Genomic DNA, 24,297 nt, shown 5'->3' on the forward strand with positions numbered 1-24,297 from the left:
TGCAAGATTCAGCGATAAAAAATTTAAATCCTAAGTAAGGTTATTGTAATCAAAATTGCAGTCATGTAAGGGCCCCTCAAAGATTACCTATGAATTCTTGTAAATTATTATTATTTGGTTAACCATATTAGTCACAGATTGTATAGCTGTTTTCTTTCCTTTTAATCTTGAGTGCTGAAAATTTTAATGTAACGTTCAAAAGTGATTTTGCTATAAATGATCTGTGTATATATACTGTATTGCAAATTTTAAGTTTCCTCTTCCTTTTTGTCATGTTGCTTGTAAATATTTGCCCATTGATGGGGTTAGTTTGTCCATATGTTGTCAACAGAAATCTAATGGTTCGTTGTCTTTAAGGAGAATTATTTCTCCAAGGTGTAACCTGGCTGAGGACCAACTGCATCTCAACTTGTTTATTTAGGTATTGAATATTTTATGCAAGAGTGGTGAGGTTTTTCTACTTCATAAAAGTTTTTGCTTTACTCTTTATTTTATTGGGCTATCTTTTATTTATTACCAGAACTTTTTTTTTTACCAACTTTTGTTATATTCTTGTTTTCGTTGCAGGCTTCAGTGAAGCATGTACTATTACATCTACATAGGTCATCATATATTTCTGCCTCTTGTTTTGTCGTACAAATTTTTGTGGTAAGTACTGGCAATTGCTTGATTACCTTTTCACTCACATTCATTTTGTTTTATTGTTTCTTTTCCTTTTTGGTATATATTTTGAGACGAGGCCTCTGTTGTCTGGTTTGGTATTTGTGGTGATGGATTAATTTTTCTTGATATTGGTTGGTGTCTTTCATTTTTTTTATTTTGGTTTCACAGCTTGTTTTTGTTAAAGTCATTAGTATTGTGTTTGTTGTCTTTAGGGGAAGCTCTTTCTCTTGGTATTATTTTTTTTAAATTGGAACATTATGGTGATATTCTTTTAATTTTTCTCAAGTGTTTTGGTTAATTTCCTCAACTTCCAATTATTCCTAGAGAAATACAAACCTGTGCCTTTATACAGGAGTATCCTTTGGTGTGAGATTGATCGGTCATTGAACTCTATGACAAGGTAGTTAACTTGGTGGAGAAGAGGGAGTTAGTGTGGGAAGACACCTCACTAACCTTCTGTCATGACTCGCTGGATAGTACAGATATGCTACACTTTACTGTACTCTGATGGTTGAAAACTTTGATGGGAAGCCAACTTTTTGCTTGTTTGGTGATTTTTTTTGTGTTGCCTTGCTGCTTATTTTTTTTTTGTGCAGTTGATAAAAACATGAACAACATTATTATGATTATTGTACTTGGTCAGTGATACACTTCTTCATGGAGTTGTCTTCTATCTTCTGCCATGATGTGATCCCAAGACTAGACAAGAAGAAGCATCATCCAATGAATGCCACTCCTTGGTAAATAGTGATGTATAAAGAGATCCAGTTGTCCACTCGTAAGCAGAGGTCTGACAGTGCATCCATTTGACTTGAAGTATGTCTTAGCTTTTGTCAGTGCAAAGAGGTACCAATGATGAAGTGTCCGGTTTTCATAAACTTTGCACATCTTTTTCGCAGAACACTCCAGGCCCCAACAGAGAAGGTGAAGGTGTTCCTGTCCACCAGTGGCATAATGTCACATGCTTTATCTGGTAACCCTTCTCACATGACTTGTAGTATGGCCAAAAGTTGGTCGTCAAGTAACACTTGGCAATAGCTTAGTGCTTGGCTGAATCCATTTACATTTTTTGTTGACACTTTTCAAGAGAAAATTATATAAAATGATGAACTGTTAAATAAAAACCTGACACAATTGTATATTTTATTTAAGAACATATGAATACATATCAAAGATGGGACTGGTATTCTAGCACGAGCTGGAGAGCATACAACTTGAGGTTATCGGGACATCTATATTAAGCTCTTTTGTGAAATCAATTAAAAAATATTTTATTTAAAGTTGCTTAATATTGAACTTTCAAGTTCATTACAAAATAGACACATCATTTGTTTATATTTGTCAAGTTCACAATTCTATCAGACCTCAATGATGTCCCAACACCTACCTGAGATCACAAAAGGTAAGTTCACTGAGCAGTGCCCCCTCACTGATATGCTGCTACTGATAATACTGCCAAGTTCGTTCGGTTAATTTCTCGGTACTGTTTAACATATTGAGTTTTGCTGGCCTTGGCAAAATTTGACGTACATTTACCTATTGCACAAACCTTGTCGTGCTTCATCCACAACGTTTTACAGTCGACCACTTTTCCTTTTGAACGTCACATCCTCTACATAAATTAAAACCAGTGTTCTGACAAAGCCAGGAATACAAAACTGGGGTACTATGCTGATTTCTCAGTGTGACCATGCTGTTAGAATTTAATGCCTCACAAGCCCAAGTGTGTATCGTCAACCACTCACTGACTTCAGTCTCACTAACATTTGTGCACCAAAAGCATTTATTCGGACAAATATCTGTAAAAGGAACAGAACCCACACTGTAGGGAAATAATTAACCTGCATCACCTGTAACATTTAACATGTCTTTTCAAATTACAGTATATCAATATAGCAAAGATCAACTTTATTATTACAAACACATAGTCCATGGATACAATTAAAACTATATATAAAATATTGGGAAAATCCACATTGTAATATATTTATCCTAAGGAAAAGCAACAGAAGTATTATCAAATAGAAAATGTAGCAGTAAGATGAAAATCTAATGTATAACAAGGCAATTCTGTCATAGATTACAGTACTACATTGAACAAGAAATGTTATGATAAGGACTAGGTGACCAAGTGTTTATGGAATCACTTAGAGTAAAATACAGTAGAATTCCATCACTGCTTGTACAAGATAAAGCTAGTCCCCAACCAGTATGTTCTTATACTTCATTGAAGTATTTAAGCATACCAAAATGAGGACAACAACAACTTTGGTTTTATATTTTTTGTCTTAAACATCCTATCACACAAGAGACTTAACAATTTTTTGTACAACTGAATTTTATCTATCCAATGTTATTACAAGGAAAGTAAATTAATTATCCAAATAAAGACTTCAAGCTAGGAAGCATTCATTACTGTGAGAAAGTCGCTACACCTAACTTCATTATGAGCTAGTAAATGGTGACCCATAAAAATTATACAATGAAATAAGACATTTAATGCAAACTGATATATAATGAAATGATTGACTTCAAGGCAGTAACTCCATTGTAAATTATTTTTTTTTTACACTCCAAGCGCAGAAATCAAGGTCAAAACTGCCTTGAGACTAAAGGTCTGCTAAAGTTGGGTAGGCACAGATTGGATCTCTACAGATACTGGACCAAATAATGAGAGTAGGAATGGGGAAGAAAAAAACTGTACAAAAACCATTTTGAGACAGCCTTCCTCATTCATTAAGTTTTCTTGAAATGAACTAACTTGGGAGACTAATTTGAATCTCCAATTAAATTTTCAAGTTGGAGTTTAGCTATAGACTTGCTTGCTTGCTTTTGCATTTATCATGAGATGATCTTGAACCCAAGTTGGCTTTACTTGGTCTTCAACTCAAGTTTTACAAATGTTGACAAGCGCTCGGTAAATTTTAAATCTGCCTAAGTATGGCTTTTACTTTCTTAGCTGATCAGGTTTGCATCTGCCTTAGCATAGCTTTAACTTTCTTGGCTGGTCAGGGTTTCCCTGTCTAATGTTTTTGTTTATCCTACAAGCTTATGGTAAACATGTCAGATATTTCCATTTTTTGTGATTTTCTTTTAGAATATTCGTCACAAAAATATTAGTTTATATATTTCAAGATTAGCTATTCAAAATTGCCATTGTTCTATTTTTTTTTTTTTTATTATAAATAGCAGTACCTAGAAGAAAAGCAGAATGCCTGCTTTCAGTACCAGCATTAAATAAATTTAAAAAATTTAAAAAGTAACTTGCATCTTTCCTAGGTATACAAACCAGTGTCTTTTATATAAATGTATCCTTCTGCACCAGCTGGAATTGGTCATTAAACTTGGTAACTGGTGGTTAAGGGGGTGATTGAGGGAATAACTCATTTATCACTGCTAGTCACTAATTCATTGATTGTGGAGAGAGAGTGGAGTAGTTGGGGTGGGTTTAGTATAGAAATGATTGGTTTGTGTACCTTGGAAACTATAAAAATTACTTGAACAATTTATTTGTTCCTGAAGAAATACAAACCATCTTTTATACCAGTAATTACTTAGAAGGGAGGTTGTCCCTATTACACGTGACAAACTGAATGCAACTGGAAAATATTGTGCACCTGGTAGCACTTTGATTCAGAATAAAGCCCATTTCCTACAGGCAGACATCCCAATGATGTGGCAAATCATCCACTGTGTATCTGCAAATGCCACAAAGCAAAGCAACAGCAGAACTTTTATCTTTGCTTGGCAAAGTTCCCACTGAAGATGTTTTGTAATGAAAGCACTGCTGAGTATCCTATCAATTAGTTTTGGAAACCTGCAGGGAAGCAATACTTAGTTCCAAGAACGTAGGCCTGTAGATGAGGTAAGTGCTAAGGCCAGAACCACCCTTCCTTCCCTAAACAATCCTGAAGAATGTTTAACCTCCCTTCAATGCAATTAACAATAAGTACCAGTACAGCTATCTCAGAATTTTGAAATTGAAAGCCTGGTAGCAGCTAAAAAGAGGAAAACTTTTTCCATGGACAGGTGTTCAAATATACATGTTTCTTTGAAATATGTAAGCATGAAGACATACCCTATGATGGACTACCGCACAGCTTGTGCCATTCCATCTAAAAGATTATGTACCATATACATCCTCCTCAATGGATAGGATTTTAGACCCAGCAGCAGTCCAAGTCAACTTCTTGGGTCCTAACAACTTTTTGCTCCTTTAAACCCTGCCAGCAAGGCTACAGATCTTGGAGAACATGAGGGAAAGGTAAGACAATGTGTTGTCTGAGAAGAAGGTAGCACTCTTCATAAGACTATGGTGACTGCCCCAGAGGCATAAAATCCAGGAATCCACTCCTGTCTCTGTACCATTTTTGAATGGGAATGTTACATACAGTTACCACCCTTTTCCTCATTCTTTCACCTTCCCTCCTACTTTGTTGTAGCTTGAGGACGACAGAAGAGGTGGGGAAGTCTTCATTCCTTTTCCTGAAGGAAAAAAGGCCTAGGATACTCGTATTGGAGTTGAAATGTTCTTACTTCCTAACACAGGAATTTAAAGGCCTAGTCACACCCACAGGAAAGGCTACAGTTCACTTTGCTGCCACTAGGGCTGATAATATTCGGTTGGTAGAAAAGATAACTTGGGATTCCTGTTCCCCTCCCTACTGCCAACTCCTCGTTACTTCTAAATGGGGTAATATCGAATCCAACACCAATCTGAGGAGGGGGTTTCTTGTTCCTTCCCTAAGGAAAGAGAAAATGAACGTGCAGTGAAGGGGAGGAATAGGAAAAAACTACTCTTCCTTCATACCCGTGTTGAATCTAAACTTCACCATATAGTGAGAACCAGAAGCCTATGATAGTCATTTCTCTTGTGGAAGGAGTCATGGCCAGTATCACCAAGGCATTCTACATGTTTGTAAGGAAATTATAAGCTTGATTGCTGAAGAATAGGAACTCTTATCTACAGATCAGGAAGTTAACCTGACCAAAATGCCACGAGCAGAATGCAACCACAGCAGTCGGAACACTTTCTTTACCTCTTGACTGGCTGTCAAAATCTCATTTAATAAGGTTCACAACAGGTTAGCAGCATTTTTTTCCTCGACATTGTTAGGCTCGCCACAATCCAAACAGTCTATGTACCAATACTGTGCTGGGGTACTTGGAGGAGAAAAGCCACTCCCCTCCCATATATTTTTCTGAAAGCCACTCCCCTCCCATATAAATTTTCTAAGGCAAATGCTGGACTACCCCTAAGTACATACTTCAATAGCCTTGGGTTCTCATCAGGAGTGAATGTAAGCATATAGCAAAATGGTCATGTCCCAGCTTTATGCAAGAGAGCATCATGTCAAGTGGTTAGGTAATGGGAACCCATACCTGACTTGCCCAAGGCTAAAAGGCTCACATGCAAGTGACAGAACCTCTGGCCCCCTTCGAAAAGGAAGAGCACTCATGAGCAATAAAGACTTCATGTGAGATGTCAGACCCCTTCTATCCCTCCTATCGTAAGGGAGAAGGGAAGAAAGAGGTGGAGGAGGTGAGCTCAACGACAAGGGACAGGTAGTGGCAGGAGAGAGCTTCCCCTCCTCACTAATTGCAGTAGCAGCAGGCTTTACAGATGATGCATAGTCGAATGAGTATGATCCCATGTCCTTTGACAACTGGCCCCCTCCTCAGGAGGAGTAAGAACAAGGAAGGAGCTGGAAAGACGGGTAGACAAAGGAAAGAGGTAAGAGGTAACTGACACTTGACTGAAACCTCATCACCTATCATTAGCAATACAATCTCCCCTTCAACTTAATACTGCTGAAATTTTAAAGGTTAATAAACAAAATAGTGGGAAATAATGAAAAATGGAGGGGAAGAAGGGACTAATCCTTCAAACCTCCAAGAAAAAACTCAGAAAACAAGGAAATACACAAGATCAACTTTGGTGGAGCTAAGCAAAATGTCACATGGCAGTGGCTGAAGAAAGTGGCTAGTTTCGGTGAATGAGTGAGGGGTAGTCTCTCACTCATCCCCCTTAATCACTAACTACTTTCTTGGAAGTTCAGCGATGATTCCAGTTGGCACTGAAGGATATTCCTATAGTATAAAAGATAATGGTCTGTATCTCCCTTGGAGCAAATTTATTTTTAGGTTGTCAATAGGTCAAAAAACTAGTGTCCATTTACAATTTCATCTTATATTACTGTTGAAGATAACAGACTACATTGTGTGCACTGGGGATTTCAAGTGAATCTTATTAGGTACTGTAATATACATGACTCTTTTCGTGTTAGACTTACTTGAGACTTACTTGAGTTTCAGCAGTCTGATGATAAATACTTCTGATTCAGATTAGATTACCTTATATATTTACTATAAACAATTTAGCCAATGTTAAACAAAATTGGTTTCTTTACATGCTCAGCATGTATAAATGGAAACCAAAGAAATAAACCTGTATAAGCTGCTAAACCTTGACTAAGATTATTGGCCCAATAAGGTATCTAAAACATAATGTTTAACATTCTAATAATAAAACTTAATACTTGCTATAGTATGATCTTTAACATTGTCTATGTTAATTTTCAGATTCTATTGGGAGTGTATGAATATAGTTTTCTTTAATATGAAAAAAACTAATGCAGTGGTTAAAAAGAACACCTAGAAATTAATGTGCTCTTCACCAATATTGCAATGCTGCATCTTATAAAAAATTACTAAATGCCATTTTGTATGACATTATTATCACCAGCAATTTTCCACAATATTACAGCACTATTTTATCTTTTTTATACAAGAAAAAAAGTATCTACTGGGAATGAATAAATAATGGAATTACTTTTCAAGTATCTTGTGGGGACACAAGTATCAGTACCTTCCCCTGCTTCCATTTTCCTCTTCATCCATAAAACACAATAATTTACAGAAAATGGAAGCACTTAACTTGTAAGCAGCAATAAATAGATTATAAAAGATAGCTTTGTTGGTTTGTCTAAAACCTCCTTACAGCATCTGGATAAGTTATTTGACAACTATGGGGATGATTCTCTCCATCAGAACATTCTGTATGTTTTCAGGTATACAGTAACTTACAATGTTACTAGATAAATCATAATCCATTTGAGCAACTGGACATCCTTCACCTGGTATGATGTAATTTTCATCAATATCATTTTATAGAAAAGATCAATTACAGTAGAACATTTGAAAAATAATACTGTCATAATAAACACCATAAAAACAAGAAATATGTTGTGAGTAAAAAAAAACTTTAACAAATGCCTGGAAGCTTGGATAAAATGCATTCATGAGAATGATAAAAACATACTTGATCCAAAATTTTACAGCTGAAAGATAATCCCTGTCATGAAGGAAACTTTTAAAAGTCTTGGTCAAATGTTAAAAAAATGCAAACCACACAGAATTATCCCCTATAGTCAAAATTCTCATCTGTGCTCCAAAAATGTTTGAAATCAGTAATATAATAGAGAAAAACTGCATTAGATTAATAGGTAACTACACCATATCAACTTCGCTCCGCTGAAGTTCACTTATAATATAATGATCATTGTTTACAGTAATCATCCCATGACAAACATGGTGTAATTGATCTTAAGGAGTCTTGACTAGATACCAAACAAACCCTGGTATTCCATTTTTAAGACAGTCTGGTCGAGTATACAGACCTGTAGGATCTGTATTATTCAAGACTGTTTTTTGAAGCTCACTACTCTTGCTAGACATGAGTTGGAATGATAGAAAAAAAAATAAAAAGTAAAATTTCAACAATCGTAATGAAAATGACCGATCGGAGCCCCAAATACACTTGCTCGAGTTGAACACCTATTTTTTCAAATGTCCACATTACATTAATTTTAACTTGTCACTGTAAACCAAAGACAAAATCTTGTGAAATGGAATACTGTAAAAATTCAAAAGACCAGCTTCTTAGAAAAAATATATCGAGGACCAAAGATGTGCAAGATTAACTGGAATTCCTGCCAATAAATATTGATATTAAATGGGCCCTTAATTACCACTGACAGCTTCTGCTTACAAATGATAAAAATGTAAATGACATGATTTGACCTGTAAGAGAGCTGTCTTATATATTGTTTCTGAAACATTAGAAGTAATAACAACTCAATGAAATGAAACTTATGGCAACAAAAGATGACCTAACAGTACAATACTGTTACTTTCATGTAAAAGAAATGTAAAGTCTAATAAACCCATGTAATATAATCATCTAAGATCACCTTAGAGACAATGTCTTTGGTTTACTTGTGGCAACAGGGAGTACTTCATACCTTTATAACTGAGAACAGCTGGTATCTTACTCGAAAAAAAAAATTTACACGAGATGATAATGGTGAAAATTATCAAAAAGAATATCCGACAGGACCTTTTTCATATAATGAATACACTTCATAGAAAAAAAGATCAGCACTAAGTACTTAATGAACTACTGTACAACTGACTCAACTATATTGCCCAGCAGGGGCATGGTTCAAAAATCCAGTCTAGAGTCTGTTCAGCAGCATAGGTGAGCAAAGACCACAGAAGCACTACCACTAACAATCACCACAGTATCTACACGTATGTACAAAAGGTAACTGAATTCCACCATTGTAATCAAGGTATATGCTAATGTGGCATAAATATTTCCATGATGATGCATAAAAAACACTAGCAAGAGTACGAAAACTGACACTGTTCTAAATGCAAAGGCTTTTAGGCCCCAAGAGGGTGGAGCCATCATACCCTCCTGATTCAGGGCAATGAGGAATTGTATGTACAATGGGTCAAAGGAGGGAGGGGGAGGGGGTGCAAATTGGGCAGGGCTAGTACAAAACTTGATGTGAAGACCTTGGGATAGGCAGTGTGGCTGTCATATACAATTCTTAATAAAGCACATGAGTTGAAGGTATGGCTGTACAGCATCATTCTGTCAAGCCAGTCCTAGAAATAAATCTCTAATCAAAATTAAATCGTTTTGTATGAAAACTTAAACCTGGTGTTATACAGATGACAGAATACTTTTCAATGAAAATAGCCAATATCATGACAAGTATCAACCTGACATTTTGCTCAACAAACAGCACACTTAACACAACTGAGTATATTTAGCATGATTTAATGATCACTACGTCTGCCACTACATCAAGTCAATTGAGCTGTACATTTCATCAGTATTTTCAAAACCTGACATGTCTCTGGAAGCATAGCTTCAATGCAATAAAATAATATTGATAAATTATAACATGTGATCATTAATTATCAGTTCATTCCTGATGAGAGTAACTTTGCATACTGTCTGATGAGTGATGATACCATATGAAAGCATGAAATTGCTGTCAATGCGTCAGTAACACAAAGCCAAAACGCTCCCAAGTTATAAGATAACTGTCCTCTCAATTTCAAAATATTCAGTCTTTAACTTCAAAAGTAAAACAGAAAGAAATGGGGCACAGAACAGCACATTGCAGTATTTTTGCACCTTGAAGCACTTCTACTACTGATTTTAAAAAGGCTTCTATTGTTGTGATTGTTTTACTTCATATATACTTGCAATATATGAGCATTAAAAATGTTTTTCCCCATTACACCAAAATTCATTTTTGGTACAGAAGGTAAATGGTCCCTAAATCACACGTCCTGCAAAGTTGACTTTTTGGTAAATGCCACCAAATACTTGAATCTGCATTTCTTCAGTTCTTATCACACTTATCTTCGATTTAACTCCATTTTCACAGCTGTGGAAAAAATATTTTAGAAATTAATAATGAAAAGAACAAAAGATTTGTCTTCTATATTCTGAGTTTAAACTCGAACTGCAGGAACCTTTCTAAGAAGTCAACAGAAACATCATTAACTCAGGATGACTGGTACACTACACCCTACAATCAATGCAGCTAAGGTTAAACTAGGAATGTGAGTTTTTTTAGAAATTATAAATATAAATCAGAAACATGTTACACTTACCATCAATAATTTCTTGTTTAATTTTCTCTAGTTCCTTCCTCATTTCATCCATGATTTCATCTTTTAATCTATCTAAATCTCCTGCTGATGCACCACCAGCTCCTGCTGAGTCACCAATACCATTGACTTTAGGGGCACCATCATCTGATGTGGAACCAAATCTTTTTCTAGGAGGTTTGGGAGATTCTGGGCCAGGTTTTCCATTAGTAGAAGTGTTGCCTGGGCTCTTTTGTGATGATCTTGGTGGATCCTATTAAAAAAAAAAATGCTTTAAAAACATTGCACTGGTCAACAGTTCTTAATTCTCAACAGGGTAACTTGAAGCATTGACTAAAAAAAAAAGTATATTTTAGTGGGTTGAAAAATATTTAATGTTCACAGTTTTTAAGTCAATTATAATTATATTGTGTAACAGCTGAACAAGCTTAATGGGGATTCTTCATCACTCCCAGCCTCAGGACCTTACGGTAATGTTCTGGACCTAACGCCTGGATGCTAGCACATCAGGAAATACACACAGTCAGTTCAGTAAGATCAATTAAAACAGAGGTAACATGACTACGTAGATGTGCACATCTAATCACAAAGGTTCAACCTTAAAAAAAATACTTAAGACTAACCAGGGCCATAGTTAACTGATTTTGGGTATAAGAGCAGCCAAAGGCATGCATCTTATTATCGGGGTTAACACTATGGTGGTTCATTGCAATAACTAGTACACTTGTAAACAAAACAAATTTATGACTAACTTTTCATTATCTAGTTCACAGCTATGCCATTTGCATTGCTGTGAGCAAAACTGCAAAGCCACACCATAATGTATTTCATTGGCTTCATTCTTTGAAAAAATATGTCTTAAAGAAATTTTACTTTAAAAAATTTTCCTTTAATCATCAACAGAGCTATTAACTCCATGGTAAAATGTTTTCCAATTTCTTCTAAACTGATTATTCTAATCTCTGCAAATATTATTTGCTTTGCACCGGATCATCAATCATCAATGATTCGATTGCTTCAAAAGTCTTAAAGCCTCTTGAAATTAAAGGTTAGTCACACCTACTATTCATAAGAATTTTTAGAGTAATTTTGTATTTTACTAATTATAAAGACATCACAATTTTTTTTTTTTTTTAATTACAGACTATGATAAACTTCTCAGCCATAATGACCGATGCAAGATGTCTATATCGTGATGGCCACAAAGTTAACAGGACCTCACGTGCAACTTCCCTAATGCTACACCAATTTACTGGTTAAATTCACAGACCTGGGATTGTGTCGGCGATGATGGAGGATCCTTGTTTTTAGCCCTACGACGTGCTAGCGTTGCAGCCATTTCATCCATCATAGACATCATACCTCCTAAACCTGGTCTCTCACCAGAACCTCGGCCAATGCTGCCTCCCGAGCTGCTTGAACCAGTGCTCTCACTATCGGGGGCCCGTGTTTTACGTAATTTTGCACCAGCTAAAGCAGCTGCTAGACCACTATTTCCAGATGGTTCATCTGATGACGACTGTGATCGGGCAAGTCCTCCTGGGGGTGGAGGTGGTGGGGGAGGGGCACCTGCACAGGGAGGTGCTGGTGGTGCCGGAGGTGGAGGAGGGCCACCAGGAGGTGGTATTGGTGGTCCACCCATAGGAGGAGCTGGAGGAGCAGGTGGCCCTCCCATAGGAGGAGCTGCTGGTATAGGAGGACCTGAAGAAGGCAGTGGTGGAGGTCCACCAGATGGAAGAGGAGGAGGAGGACCACCAATAGGAGGGGCAGGTGGCGCGGGAGGTGGAGCATTAGGTGCAGAATTTGTACGATGGTGACCAGGTGGTGGTGGTGGTGGAGGAGCTCCCATGTTTTGTTGGCCAGCCATGCAACGCTCCTGCATAACAGCCACGTCTTCACGAGTCATGGTCCTGAAACAAGTATTGTAAATGATATTAACAACCTAATGAAAACTTGATGACCTGAAAAAATGCTAATATGTGTAGAAAATATTCACAGCAATGCTATAATCATTAAAAAAATATCCATCATCATAAAAAATAAAAGCATGCTTCACACACTCCACTACAAAATTTGTATCATAAAATATCTACATTAAAAACTTTGTACAGTGTATCAAGCTACCCTAATGTCAAAAAGCATGTAGCTAATATATCAGCGCTATATCACAATACTGCACATCCAAATTCACTATTGCAAATCAAGGAAACTAAATCAAACTAAACTTTCTAAAGAACAGAACACCACTCCCAGCAATTGCCAGAGGAGCCTAGAAACCAACTAGTACTCTAGCAATACCGTAGGAGGATTCGACTACACATTATCGCATGACGGAGAAATGAAGGGTCAAGGTGCACAAATGCTATCCATCAGCACTGTATATGCTGCATTTGAATATATAACAAATATTTCATGAATATAAATACAGGATACATCTTTCCTGGATGACTTCAAAACACATAATAAGATGGCCAACCAAACAGCAGAGAAGCATATACAGAGGCGATGGAACAGCCACCCTATCCCCTTCCGTTAGTGAAAACAGCTGTGAGTCAGCATCAACGCAGCATCAGTAGAGGAGTAGCGGTAGTAGTGGTCCCTCGCCCGTGCACCAAGAGAGAGCATCAACAGCCCGGGCAGGATGTATGGCTCCAGCGTCTTTACTTTACCGTGTGTCATGATAATGCTGGAAGTTGTCGTAGGTCCTGTCGTAGGTTTTCTCGTAGTGGTTGTTGTAGACATGGGGATCAGCATACCTGTACCCCATATCCTCGTCGTTGTAATGCTGGTTGTGGTAGTGCGGCTGGGAAGGCTGGGTCATCATTGCTGGGGGCTGCGGCGGAGGCTGGTGCTGCTGCTGCTGCTGCTGCTGCTGCTGTTGCTGCTGCTGTTGCTGCTGCTGCTGCTGCTGCTGCTGGATTGCTGCCATCTGCTGGGCTGGGGGAGTTGCGTGAGGGGGAGGAGGAGGAGGAATCTGACGAGCATTCCCACCATTATTGAGCACCTGTTCCACAAAAAAAGCTTTGTAATTAGTGAAGAATATTAGGAGAAAAATTGCCACTATTTTAATTATCCTTTTTGCAAACAATTTCTTTTGCAAATATTTCTACAAATATACTTAAAAATAAATAAGGGACCATTTCACATTACCTGTTCTATGCAATACATTGGTCAAATATGAGTACTAACAATTACTGTACCACTATTATCACCGAGATGTGATAATGCACATTTTCGTGTAATATGAATATGCAGCAATTCTCTGCCATTTATAAACAAGAAAGAGAAAATTTATTTTATTTCACTAATAAGCTTGAATTTTTCAATTTTTCAGGCTGATCTAAAAACGAGTAACGATTATAAAACCTTCTTCAACCCAAAGACTGGAACCAAGAAATCAGAGTAGATCATCTTCAGATACTTCCTTCAATCAACAGTACATGAAAACATGTATATGTACTACAAAATGTTCCTTACCAGAAGAATGTTTCCTCAACCATGAACCTGTACTCTACCTGCTAATTTAATAATCTTGCTTAGTTTGAACTCTACTGTTTAATGTTTTTGAAAGCGTTCACATTCGGAGGAAAATTCTACAAACACCTCTTTGTCCTTCCAGAGATGAAATTTTCTATAGCCATGATTTTATGACAAACGAGCCAACAGGGAATAACTCACCTCCAAAGCTTGGAGCATGGCATTTGCAAAGGCATCTGCATCATCTTTACTGGAGAAATTTAGACCATAAACCTGGCGATTGTCCCTCCACTGATGAAAAGTTACGGTTGCTTGATTATATTTTAATCCTTTTAATATGGCACAATTTATTACAACCTGCAAAAGTAAAAGAATTCAGTTAAGCATGACTTACACATTAAACCAAATCCCTATGTTCAGAGCTGTCCTTTCCCTATGTATAAGTATCAACTCTTCTCTCTCTCATTACTTCTTATGCCTCACATGACACAAACGGTTCATCTCAAACTCTCTGACCCCCCCCCCCCCTCCACTCCATTTGCATACAGCAACCATACTTCAATTTCACAGGGGAGAATTGACTCAACAATCCTCCCATATATTTGTACTTAGGCTTCAACAGAAAATTCAAGCTCAATTTAATGCACACACCACGCTACTATTTTTTTTTTCAACATGTCATTATCTAATAAAGCCATGATGAGTAAGATCATTAAAATCAGTATATTCATAAAAGTTCCTAGGGTAAACTCGTTTCACCAAAGAGGCTTCAAAATGCTCACATGGATTCTGGTACGATACTTTCAGCACATTAGTATCTGCTTTGTAATCAAACCTAAGTATATTCTCAACCCATTTTTTTTCAAAGATGACATTGTAGAATTTTCAAAGTTATGAAATACTTTACAAAAATAAAACAAGCCCATCCATCACTTTGGCCTGATTAAAACACAAGTAATTTGCGATGCTCTTCAAGTATTTTAAAGACAGCTTAAACTCCAAAGATAGACTTTCATGACTTAAAAAGAGGGTTGGAATACGAATTCAATATAAAGATAATTTGAAAATGCTCTCTTACTCTTTCTCTTTTCTCTGTTGTCTGGTTAAACTACTGTAGTAATAAACAATCTCTCTCTCTCTCTCTCTCTCTCTCTCTCTCTCTCTCTCTCTCTCGTCTCTCTCTCTCTCTTCTCACTCTCTTCTCTCTCTCTTCGCCTCTCTCTCTCCTCTCCTCCCTCTCTCTCCTCTCTCCTCTCTCTCTCTCTCTCTCTCTCCCACCAGCAGCCAAAGATATACAACCAAGACGTCTTTCTCACTCACCTCGTGGTCCTGAAGCTTCCGGCCAACAACCCTAAAGGTGTTGTTGAGCTGATGTTGATATATATGTACTTTGGACAGACCTGTCGAGGAACCAGAGGGCAGCCACTTTTTATTGACATCGTCGTAGATCATGACAGATGCCCTCGCACTGCAAACGCTGTGTTCGCTGCAAGATAGAAGGAATCGTATTACAAACCGAGCACGTACTAAGTCTAGCTTCGTTCACTAGTACTATACTTAAAAGCAGCATCGTTAAACTACGTGAATTTAGCCTCGTTCCCTACATAGTACTATACTTGAAAGCAGCATTACTTAAAAACGGCAATGTTACTACTCTTCCGGCACTAACTAAATATAAGTAAAATTAATGCAATATTGTTATAATATACTATATATATATATATAGTATATATATATATATTATATATATATATATATATATATATATATATATATATATTCTTTAGAGGAACATCCAAAGCCACTGGGCTGGAAATATATACACAACTTTTGAGAAATTATAGTATACTAAACACATGATTATGAACTTCGATAACAATGTTACACTGCATTAATGTGGTTATCAACATAGTTCCAAGTTGCCTTATAAAATTCTGTCCTTAAGTACCATAATAATGAGATCCAGTTAACTACACTTTCTACACTTCCATCATAATAATAATAATGGTGAAAAATTCCACAACGATGACAGTGTAAATAAATATTAGAAATAGTATATATAAAAACGCGAGCTTTCGAAATATATGGTTGCAATGATAAATAGTGTTTTATGGCCATTTTATCTTCATATAATATATATATATCTTATATATATATATATATATATATATATATATATATATATATATATATTGAATTCTCTCCTAATAATAATGAGTTTTATTGCGATAAGATCTGAAGACGGAGAGGTCAATTTGAGACTAGTATAACCGCCATTTGCTGAAGAGCAATTAATGACAGAATAAACGAAACAGCACAAAATTTACAATAATTAAATTGCGATTCCCAGAAAGAAGAGCAAGGTTACACCAACGCCAATTATTAACCTTATCACACTAAAAGCCTCCAGACTGTCCTGGAGCACAGAAATAACAGCACCCAAAGGGCGTGGTCAGGATACATTTAAGCTCTTACAACTCCACCCGCCCATTTCTCATTAACAGAAAAACCCAGCCATATCACAAACTACACTTTCCTTAGGCTGCTGGATGAAGCGCTCTCTCTTCTTCTCTCTCTCTCTCTCTCTCTCTCCTCTCTCTCTCTCGTCTCTCTCTCTCTCTCTCTCTCTCTCAAAATCACTTTGCTACTAATGGGAGCCATTTTCATGGATGATGATAATAATTGTTGGAATCATTAGAATCAAAACTGACTGCTCTCTCTCTCTCTCTCTCTCTCTCTCTCTCTCTCTCTCTCTCTCTCTCTCTCTCATAAAAGATAAAGATAGCCATTTCCCTTGAGTATAACGTCATACGTCGAATAAATAGATTCAAAACTGGCATTTCAGGTTGTCGTAAATGATAATAATCACATGGCAACAGTACTGGTGGGACAAAAGAGAATTATGAAAGATGTTCACGGAATGAGCCTACTATACTATGTTGAAGGAATTTATTATTATTATTATTATTATTATTATTATTATTATTATATTATTATTATTAATATATGTAAGCATTTTTATGGAACGCGTAAAAAAACCCCTACTAAATTCAGCAAAGTTCCTGATATTCAAATACCCGTATACGAACTAAAAAAAAATTCAAAACATGAACGCTATGAAAAACACCCAGTAGAGAACAAATACACACAAATATATATATATATATATATATATATATATACTATATATATATATATATATATATATAATTTGGATGTACAAAACCGCTGATGACGACATCAGGTAAACACACGTATCGAGGTAAAGGTTTTCACAATAGTCTCTCAGATACACTTCTTCAACTTACGGCCAACAATACCCGTAACACGACAAGAAAAAGAGTTTCATGGTCCCACAGTAATCCTAAGTGGGTCCTGAATCCTACGTAGGATGTTCTACGGCACTGATCCGTGTGACGTCATGACAAGTCGACGGACACTACGTACTACGTATAGATGGCGTCAGTATACGTAGGTATAGAGGAGTAGCGCACAAGCACACACTCGTCGAGAGAGAGACAAGAACTAAGGACGATCATGGAAGCTCCCCGCTGAAGTAATTTGGGCGTGAGCACCCTACCTTACTTACATACCTACATACAAACATGCATACATACATAACGCACATAGTCACACACACATAGTATGTCTTGTGTTAGTGCAAAAGTATTCGGTACTCCCTTCAACTGAATAATATTAGCATTTTCCATTCACACCAATGGTGAAAAATAAAATCACGAAAAGAATGGAAAAATACATTGATGAAGGTATTGTCTTGCGCAAAGGTACTATACGTTAAATCCAGTATATATTTTATAAATAAAATGACCAGGACCCTTCACTGAAGAAGATGGGATAATGGAATAAACATTATAACTGAAAAAAAAAACATGGTACTGTACCGTCCGGGTGTCCAAAGAAGAGTTGTTTACTCAAATAAAGAAATAAAAAGTGTTTCCTGTCGAGATTTTTTTTCCTGAAGAGGACAGATGTCATTGGTGCAAAAACACACTGGTTTTCTAATATAGTTTTTTTTTTCTTCATTATTTGAGCATCCAGCGCAAGAAATGTCTAATAAACAAAAGCGTAACTGGCAAAAGAATGACATGACTAAAGAACCATTACAACATCGTGATTTTAAAAAAACATTTTCACTTGACACACACATATCTAGTATATATATTACTCCTTTTGGTTACCCCCTCACCCAATATTTAATCTCTCTCTCTCTCTAATCAACTAGCGCCTTTAAGAGCCAGCTACCCATCGAGAGCAACGAGGCCTGGTGACGTCAAAACCCTCAATCAGGATGTGAAAACTTCAGCTGGAACAGAGATCTCGCACTTATAGGCTTTTAAACTGGCGGGAAACCACCTCCACATTCAGCCCCGAGCGTAAGGAGGAGGTAGGGCGCGAAAAACTGGGACGACACGGAGTGGACGACTTGCCCATGAGATATAGGACTAGAGGACGCGATAGGAGAAACAAGAATATCGAACGATAAGGACGCGTAAGAATGACAGAATTAACGAGGTCTAGGATGCAAAACAATATCGAGACTTCCCTTTTAAAAAACAAACATAAAAAACATAATGCCCCCACACCATACATGACGATAAATCATAGCTAACTTTTAAAAAACATAATGCCCCCATACAAAAATACATGACGATAAATCATGGCTAACTTTTAAAAAACATAATGCCCCCACACCATACATGACGATAAATCATAGCTAATTTTTAAAAGAATTTATTCAGCACAAAATCATGACTGAATAATGTGTTGCCGTTAAGCGTGAATGGTATGCTGCCTATTCAAGGCAAATGACGCTTTTACCCGTCATTTGTTTATCGCCACTGTTCCCGTAAACAAGATAACGTAAGAGCACAGGAGGTGAATTTTCAAATGATGCTTGAACGATTTACTAATCATCATGGCACAAAAATGCTGTCTGGGCGACTTTCATTATGTAATGTCTTTTACGTCCTCAAACGCTTGCAGTGTCATATTTACTTATAATGTAATGGCATTATATTTTGCGCTGGTTTCCTAAATCCACATATTTTGGTTAAATGTCCCGTCCCTTGATAATGCAAGAACCATGAAAGGCTATTTTGAGGGATGGCAGAATTTAGATGTACGAATATGTATTATAAGTGACATAAGAATGCTTTAGGAAATAAATAAAAAAAATTGAAAAAGGCATTGCAGGAAATATTTTATAGAGATGAATGTCTTTAATAACATCAATATTTATCCCAAATAAAACTATAACACATTGAAAGGATGAAAGATTAATGATAAAAATATAAAATGAAAACATGATCTTCCGTTGATGGGACATCCAACTAGTTCTTTAACTTCCTTTTTAGTAGTTCTTTTCAGTTGTTGACTTACGCCACACACGAGGACAACCCCCCCCCCCTCTCTCTCTCTCGTCTCATCTCTCTCTCTCTCTCTCTCTCTCTCTCTCTCTCTCTCTCTCTCATGACCTTGTCACGAATTCTAATACGCCAGCCATCCTGCCTGTGGTGGTGGTGTCCCTCTCGGGTGCGTCCTGTCCCAGTTCTAGTTTTTGATCCCGCGCAGGCGCAGTTCGAACTTATGTTCTTCTCCCGCCATCACGAGATCAACACTTGCAGCACAAAAGGGGTCACTTCCTCAGCGCCCTAAGCTGCTGCTGTGACACCGTATCGTTCTTCCTTTTTAAGGGCTTGTGGGTGGGTACTACACCCAGGGACGACACCACTTTCTGCGTCCTTTGATTTTGGCACTGATACACTGGCGTCAATTAGCTCAAGGTACTACCAGGACCAAATTTTTTAATATATATACACTACCGACTGTTACTCGGTTTCATTGTTTGTAATCTTACGTTTAGTTTTCCTTCACACGTGGATAGTAAATGATGATTGCTTTTTAACAGTAACAAAATGACAAGAGCAAAAAGGGATGAAAATTCCGATAAAACATGCTTCACCATGAAAGTAAAAAGGCCTATAAAAACAGTATATACTCGTTGCAACCATATATTTCGGATACTTCTGACTCCCTGTTCACTGGTATTATATTTCGGACACTTCTGTGTCCCTGTTCACTGGTGAAATTACACGGTAAAGATAATTATGATTTATGTGACATATCAATGCATAGCTCCACACAACCTTATAGCTCATGAAGTGTCTAACTTGGTCGCCTCGCCAGGATCTATAGTGGTTTCCCATCAGTCAAAGGGTCTGCCACGCAAAAAAATCTACACTACAGAGACCGATATTTGATCCCCTTCTGGTTAGAGCCAAGGTCTATAGTCACCTCTAGCGGCAAGATGAATCAGGATAGCCGAAGAGTGGGGCTACTGTAACTTCATCCTGGCCATTCCTGGGACTGATTTGAAAAACCTCTCTAGTTCTCCAAAGTGTCCATGACAGACATCAAATACAGAGGCGCCCCAAAGAAAGTATTGCCATCATCGATCATCGAAAGGCCTTAGTATAATGCGTAATAGGCTGGATTTTTATTTATTTTTATAATAGAGGACGAAAGTTACAAGAACCATATAGCACAATTTGAGAAGCGCTTAGCAGTCAGTTGGAGCACAATGTTGATTAGCCTTCTGTTTAGGTATATAACACGAATAATACTGAGAGTCTTTAGGCAAAATGTTCACCTACAAATAAGCTGTAGTACAAAAATGTGGCAGTGACAATTACTATGCTGCTTCCAGGAGCCAGCCACCCTCGATTTACCGGTCTTTGATTCCATTTCAAGGACGTAGTACGAAGTGGTTTTCCTTGGCTGAATTTGTTAGACGCTGGTCGTCACAGGTTACAAAATTACCCGCGATACTAATTTGAAAATACTGTCTTCAGCTTTTTCAATACATAGTTGCTTGCAGATTCGTTTACCTTGAATTGCTAGGTCCCTTTTTATCTCCTCTTTAATCGTATGGGTCTAATTCTTACGAGACGTAGTAACTCTACAATCGACATGCTTCCCGCGTCACTCTGAACACGCTATAATTTAATCGACGATGTTCACTTTCTCACGCTGTGCATCTTGTCCCCCCTCCCCCCCCCCTCCCCCCAAGGACAACAAAACTCCCTGATCAAGGAGACCCGTGATCAGTCACGCTACTTGCCAAGGCATCGGGGATTCTTTGTTTGATGCAAGTGGCTGTTTCTGGGTGTTGAAAGACCTTAATATCCTCTGTAATGATGGTCGCGTAAGTGGTGTTTGTTGTTATTATTTCTACTAGAGGTTAATAGCGATGTTATTATTATTTCTACTTGTAGTTAGTAGTGATTTTATTATTATTTCTATTAGGGGTTAGTAGTGATTTTATTATTATTTGTATTACGGCTTAATAATGATTTTATTATTATTTCTACTAGTGGTTAACAGTGAATGTATTATTATTTCTACTAGGGGTTAGTAGTGATTTTATTATTATTTCTACCAGGGGTTAGTAGTGATTTTATTATTATTTCTACCAGTGGTTAGTAGCGATTTTATTATTATTTCTACTAGTGGTTATTAGTGATTTTATTTAAAGTTAAAACAGCAATCCTTGGTTTGTTAAAAAAGCAAGCTTCCACTGGATGGCAACACCGTCTATATCAAGACCTGAACAGCCTAAAATACATAAAAAAAAATCCATCTTATTATTACAAAAAATCTTATTACATTGTTAAATGAATGCGCATATATTTATATTTATAAATTATAGCTTAAAACAGTTGAATTATGACAAGCGTCGTCAACATAGAAACCATATGAGAGAGCGAGAGAGAGAGTAAAATCTCTAGGGCGTCTCTGTTCTGCAGACTTGGCTGCTACAGTAGAGTGATTTCCTTCAGAATTCTCTTACTCAGTTTTCCCGGGACTTCCGCCCCGCCCCCCACCCTTTTTTTCCTGCGGCAGGAACCACGCCCTTTGCACCCCAATCATCGTCTCTGCCTTCGGCAGGTCTAAAATAATGCAGGCATCAGGCAGGGCGCTCTTGTGTTCTCATTAATTCATTATCAGAGATTTCTGCCATGTTTCCACTTTTCTGAATTAGGACCCGTGAAGTGACAGCCGTTTTCTGTAGTTATATATACTAGGAAACATCCGTTTTCTATAGCTATATATACTATCAAACATACGTAAACAGAAATTATGTAATGATAAATTCGTAAACTAACGAAGTCTACGGGCATAACCAGCCCCGTTTCACGAGCAGAACCAGCTCCGTTTCATCGAATCCCTTCTGTCACCCCAACCCCCCTTCGGAGGGGGATGAAAACCCATCATAAACCATCTTGGGGTCCCCACTATAACCCTGCCAAATTTCATGCCCATCGAACCAGCCGTTTGGCCGTGATTGAATGACAGACGGACGGACAGACATAATGCCCATTATAGTAGGAAGTAAGATGTGTATGTATATCATTAAAGGGAAGCGGACACACGCACATGTATATAAAGGCTGCCTTTAATCCACCGTTTTTTAATTTTCCGATTAATTACATTCATCAGGGCTGTTAAAATGAATAATTAAAATCCTAGTAAAATAAAAAAAAATAAAACTACAAATTAAGAATTGTAAAAGCTGAAAAAATATTCTTATATAAATTGTACGAAATATAAACATTAAAATTAAAAGGATTACATTTAAAAAAAACACATACATTAAAATGAAAGATAAAAGAACACAAATTAAATAATAAATTACTTAATACTTCAGCAATAAACGACGATTAAACCACTCGGTACAAAAAAAATATAAATAAATAAATAAAAACACCTGATCCCAAATAACGGTATATAAATCTTCCTTGGCCACAGGTGGTCCTGCCAAGAGGGAGGGGAGGGGAGGGGAAAGACAGATGGAGAATCTTCCACACCGCCTGAGAGGATTTCGGCAAAGCTGGTTCACAGCGGCAACAGATGGAAGAAGTCTTCTCCTCATGCGCGCTATATATATGTAAGCCTCACACAAAAAATCTCGATCAGAGCTGCTTGGGGTTTTATAATCTTGATGTTGAAAGATTTGCAACAACAACAACAACAACAACAACAACAACAATAATAATAATAATAATAATAATTAATAAATAATAATAATAATAATAATGTTGGAAAAACCCTCTATCAAGACGAAACCAGAGGAGGGTTCGAAAGCTTTTATAAAAGGTTGTTTATAACATCATGATACACGAACTTTTTAACATTTTTTAAGAGTTTTGTTATTGTGGTCCCTTGGAATATATTATTATTATTACAATAATAATAATAATAATAATAATAATAATAATAATAATAATAATAATAATAATATTAATAATAATAATAAAAAGGGCAAAGTAACAAAGACTGAAGGGATAAAGCTACTAGATGGGAACAACATCAAACACATAGATGAGTCGGGATACAAATACCTTGGAATAATGGAAGGAGGGGATAAAACATCAAGAGATGAAGGACACGATCAGGAAAGAATATATGCAGAGACTCAAGGCGATACTCAAGTCAAAACTCAACGACGGAAATTTGATAAAAGCCATAAAACACATGGGCAGTGCCAGTAATCAGATACAGCGCAGGAATAGTGGAATGGACGAAGGCAGAACTTCGCAGCATAGACCCAGAACACGAAAGGAAGGATGGAGGGGACTACTAAGCATAGAGGACTGCGTCAACATCGAGAACAGAGCACTGGGGCAATATATGGAGACCAGTGAAGACGAGTGGCTTCAAGAGTGCATGGGAAGAGGACTGATAAAGTAGACGAAGATCCAAGAAATATAACAGAGACCAGAGAAAGACAAGCAGAACAGAGGACTGGCATAACAAACCAATGCACCGGACAATACATGAGACAGACTAAAGAACTAGCCAGCGATGACACGTGGCAATGGCCACTGAGGGGAGAGCTCAAGAAGGAAAGTGAAGGAAGGATAACAGCGGCACAAGATCAGGTCCTAAGAACCAGATATGTCCAAAGAACGATAGTTGGAAATAATATCTCTCCCATATGTAGGAAGTGCAATACGAAAAATGAAACCAGTTTTATAATCTTGATGTTGAAAGATTTGCAACAATAATAATAATAATATAATAATAATAATAATAATAATAATAATAATAATAATATAATAAATGATAACGTTGGAAAAACCCTCTATCAAGACGAACCCA

The 24,297-nt window shown here is 37.1% G+C and overlaps 1 protein-coding gene across 4 annotated transcripts in view; it reads right to left on the bottom strand.

The window, feature by feature from the left end:
• Window positions 1-1,792: 1,792 nt before the first annotated feature.
• LOC135209668 (protein enabled-like) overlaps window positions 1,793-24,297 on the bottom strand; it is a 58,667-nt gene continuing 36,162 nt past the window's right edge. For 2 of the 4 annotated variants that reach the window (XM_064242401.1, XM_064242403.1), the window contains exons 2-7: window positions 15,436-15,601; window positions 14,317-14,472; window positions 13,308-13,642; window positions 11,909-12,548; window positions 10,642-10,891; window positions 1,793-10,412 (exon numbers count right to left, since the gene is read on the bottom strand). In XM_064242401.1, coding sequence (XP_064098471.1) covers window positions 10,384-10,412; window positions 10,642-10,891; window positions 11,909-12,548; window positions 13,308-13,642; window positions 14,317-14,472; window positions 15,436-15,601 — 1,576 coding nt within the window. In that variant the 3' untranslated portion in view covers window positions 1,793-10,383. Of the gene's footprint in view, window positions 10,413-10,641; window positions 10,892-11,908; window positions 12,549-13,307; window positions 13,643-14,316; window positions 14,473-15,435; window positions 15,602-17,423; window positions 17,480-24,297 lie in introns of those variants that run through there. The other 2 variants (XM_064242402.1, XM_064242404.1) reach the window with 2 other exon arrangements.

This window comes from Macrobrachium nipponense, chromosome 38, assembly GCF_015104395.2.
Source record: "Macrobrachium nipponense isolate FS-2020 chromosome 38, ASM1510439v2, whole genome shotgun sequence".
NCBI classification, from domain to species: domain Eukaryota; kingdom Metazoa; phylum Arthropoda; class Malacostraca; order Decapoda; family Palaemonidae; genus Macrobrachium; species Macrobrachium nipponense.